At 40.5% G+C, this 3,818-nt stretch overlaps 1 protein-coding gene across 2 annotated transcripts in view; it reads left to right on the forward strand.

Moving 5' to 3' along the window:
* The window catches only part of LOC123131972 (probable adenylate kinase 5, chloroplastic), an 8,934-nt gene extending 5,499 nt beyond the window's left edge, over nt 1-3,435 (forward strand). The window contains exons 13-20 of one of the 2 annotated variants that reach the window (XM_044551709.1): nt 871-950; nt 1,036-1,101; nt 1,450-1,479; nt 1,558-1,667; nt 1,772-1,906; nt 2,945-2,974; nt 3,059-3,124; nt 3,223-3,435. In XM_044551709.1, coding sequence (XP_044407644.1) covers nt 871-950; nt 1,036-1,101; nt 1,450-1,479; nt 1,558-1,667; nt 1,772-1,906; nt 2,945-2,974; nt 3,059-3,083 — 476 coding nt within the window. In that variant the 3' untranslated portion in view covers nt 3,084-3,124; nt 3,223-3,435. Of the gene's footprint in view, nt 1-870; nt 951-1,035; nt 1,102-1,449; nt 1,480-1,557; nt 1,668-1,771; nt 1,907-2,944; nt 2,975-3,058; nt 3,125-3,207 lie in introns of both variants that reach the window. The other variant, XM_044551710.1, reaches the window with a different exon arrangement.
* The last annotated feature ends 383 nt before the right edge of the window (nt 3,436-3,818 follow it).

Here is a 3,818-nt window from a genome sequence, read left to right on the forward strand (position 1 = left end):
CCTCAAGATGCTTGCAATGGTGGGCATTGCTTAGTCAGCTGGGCGCAGGTGTGCAGGCCTAAGTGCCTCGGTGGGCTCGGTGTCAAGGATATTGAGAAGTTCAGCACGGCGCTGTGCCTCAGATGGTTGTGGTTTGACTGGATGGACTCGGAGAAGCCTTGGGTGGGGACGCCTTCGTCTAACAGTGCGGTTGACCAGGAGCTGTTTGCATCCTCGGTCTCAATTTCCATTGGGGATGGACACAAGGCCAAATTCTGGACATCTCGCTGGCTTAGTGGTCGGGTGCCAAGGGAGTTCACCCAAACCTCTTCCTGCTTATTAAGCGCAAAGGCATCTCAGTCTTCAGGGCGCTTCAGGACAACAGCTGGGCTTGGCCCTTCGGGGTATATCCACGGAACATCAGGTCCAGGAGTTCGCTCAACTCTGGGTACTTCTCGTTGGTGTCTCCCTTCAGCCCACCGTGCAGGACTCGGTTGCATGGAGATTGTAGGTGGATGGGTCTTACTCCGCGGCCTCGGCCTACTCCCTCCAATTCCAGGGCTCTTTCTCTCTGGTGGATGTCCACCCAGACGCCATCTGAAAGGCGAAGACTGAAGGAAAATGCAGGTTTTTCATATGGCTGCTGCTGCTTTGGCGCATTCTCATGGCGGGTAGGCTTTTGACAAGGGGTTTTGCAGCGTGCTCTGCCTGCTGTGTGGCAATGCTCCAGAGTCCAGAGACGGCAGATCATCTTGTCCTTGGCTGTAGCTTTGCCTGTTATTGGTCGTGCCTTTTATTGTTTTCTGCTATTTCTTTTTGGTCGTGCATTTTATTATTTTCTGCTGTTTCTGTTTATTTTTAAGTATACTAGTATGTTTAATTCGATTACAGGTGCTAGTGAGGTTGATAAAGAAGATGACATGTTTGTTCTCATTGCTCCCCAGAATGCTGTTGGAAACTGCATAATTGATGTAAAGATTCTGTGTCTTAGTATTTTTTCCTAGTTATAGAGTATATACCCTTCTCGATCTGTAGTATCATATTAGAGTTTTGCAGGATATGAGAGCTATGACTGATGCTGCTGGTGACAGACCTGTGATTCTTGTAAATCCTCGCCTGAAGGTTGGGTGCATACTAACTCTCTCTCTCTTTCTCTCTCTCTCTCTCTCTCTCTCTCTCTCTCTCTCACACACACACACACACACACACATGACATGTCTCTAAGAGATTTTTGCTTTATATCCTGGACCTGTTTATTTTTGAAATTAGTGTAGTTTCTATTATCTCTTTTGTTGCTCTTAGGAAATCTCATTGGAACTAAAAATGGTTTGTGTTTCTTTGCTCATATAATCCTTGGGCCTAATCTAATCTAGGAAGGAGTGTTCTAGAAATAAAAATCCAACACGGTGAAAAATTGTTTCTTGGCATCGTCATAGCAAACCTTAATGTCCCTGAAATTTACATTTACAGGATATGCCTGCATCAAGTGGCGTAATGCAAGTAAGTGCTCCATATACGTTCCACTTAATCATAGCATGACAGCTAGTATTCAGCTGTTTCTTGGTTTTCATGTTGAAGACAATGGGAAGAGATGTGAGGCTTCAGTATGCTGCATCATTTGAGACTTGTTATTCTTTCCGGCTTCTCTTCTATGCTGGTACATTTTACCCTATCATGGGCGCTTTAAGGTTATCTCTCTTACTTTTGTTCTCCAAAGTATCATACTTCTGCTAATGGTGCTGACAGTTAGATAAATTTCAGTCATTACAGTTTGGTTGAATTATTGATACAGGATGGCTTATCCAAATAAATACGAGATTTTTCGAAGGGTTGATGAACCTAATGGAGAAAAATATGATTTGCTAGCTGAATTCACCGGGAATCCAACGGCTGATGACATCACCAATGCCTTTGTAGGACCAAAAAAGTAAGAATTTACAGAAGTTTCTTATTTAACTTGTTATCTAATTTTTAAATAGCTATAGCCGCCATTACAGTTAATATTATACTATTTGTGCAAAATAGTGGGCGACTTTCACTGCCCCCTTCTTTACAACTGATCCATATGTTTATTCCTTTTGATATGCTGGTCAATGGTATGACTGAGATGAATTGTGAAACACAGATATTGCACAGCTATTGGTATTGAGTGTTAGGAATGAACTTAATTGCACAGTATTAGTTTCTGCGTAGAAACATGTTCTCCAAAAAAAGTTCCATTCCAGAAACATACTTTTGATTATTATTATTCTGCTTATTGTTAAGTTGATTGGTGAGGTTGTTGTTCAACAGTGTATTTGTATTGAATAGCTGAAGTAGCAAACTTACAGGGCTGTACATTCCCTTAGAAATAAAAGATAGATTAATGAACTAAAACAAATGTCACGGAAGTGAAATAGAAAAAGAATTCAGGACTCCCTGTATCCCATAGAATATATATAAAAAGGTAGAAAATTCAAGACCTAAGGTAGTCTTCATTCAGAGCGTCTGGCCTTAGTTGCTTATTGTCGTATGTCATGCAAACTAGTCTTGTAAATGATATACTAACAAGTGTTATTACTTAGTACAGTAATACAATAGGTATAAGAAAACTTTCAAATCGAGGGGTTTACAGTTCCCTAATTGTGTATACGAATAAAAGGTTCCTGGCACCCTAAAATTTGGGCAAGAAGAGTTTATCGTGATAAGAGGTTCTTTGACAACAACCCATAATTCTAGGCCCATAGTGGGAAATCAAACTGTCCAGCTGTAAGAAGTATTACCAATTTCGTTACAAAAAGAGTACCCAATGATATTCAGAAATATATACCAGTACCAGGGGCAAGGCAGGCTCTCCCGTTTCCGACCCTCGCCTCGGCGCGGATATCTGGGCCAATATTGCTTTTATTCAATAGTTAATCCTAGTGTTTAACATTGGACATGGCCTTGGAATGATTTCTGCTTTTTGGTTGATTGTTCGATGCAGGAAAAAGGAAAATGCGCCCTCTGGATTCTGGTAACTTATGCCCTCAGTTGACAGTTAACTTGTGTTACTAGTATCATCTGGAGGACACTTACCGAATTGTTCATCATTTTGTAGGGGCTTCTTGAGCGGTATATTGTAAGTAAAATCAGTCCACTATGCAGACAGAAGTTTTTGCGTGAGGTAAGGAACAAATGATGTATTAGCTTCAAATTGATATTCTGATGTCCATTCCGATGTGCTCGCCCAATGTCCTAGTCATTCAGATTTTTTATTTGCAGGGTCCTAGTCAATCAGCTTTTCATCGGTGTAACTAGACATAATCTTGTGCAATCCTGCCACGCTGAATTATATCCTGACGTGTATTGTCCTATATATATTCTTTGTGCATGCATCATCCATCATTGTTAATTTTCAATGTAACTATGAATGAAGAGTAAATTTCTGCAACACTACAGGTTCCCACTTTGGGATAACTGAAATGGTACACAATATACAAAGAGTAAATGCATCAAAACCGTGGTCAATATACAAAGAGTAGCTGCAACACACACTGTACCTTATATCTTGGTGTAGCCAATATTTAATACTATCTCCAAACATGAAGAATGGATTCTTTCTATTCCTCATCGCATGTTTGAAAACATAGTATACATAAAACTAATCAGCGGAGCATGCAAAACACTGCAATTATGGACTCAACATGTTGCAATTATGTGAATGGAATGTTGCTGCTAAAGTCAGGAGATCGTGGGAATGGAATGCAAACAAACATTTTGAGGAGGTTTGCAACATTATACTGGAAGCATAACATCGATTCATGTAAGGCAATCAAGGTCAACATATACTGGAAGCATAACATCCATTCGTTGAAATA

The sequence above is a fragment of the Triticum aestivum genome, chromosome 6A (assembly GCF_018294505.1).
Source record: "Triticum aestivum cultivar Chinese Spring chromosome 6A, IWGSC CS RefSeq v2.1, whole genome shotgun sequence".
Taxonomy (NCBI): Eukaryota; Viridiplantae; Streptophyta; class Magnoliopsida; order Poales; family Poaceae; genus Triticum; species Triticum aestivum.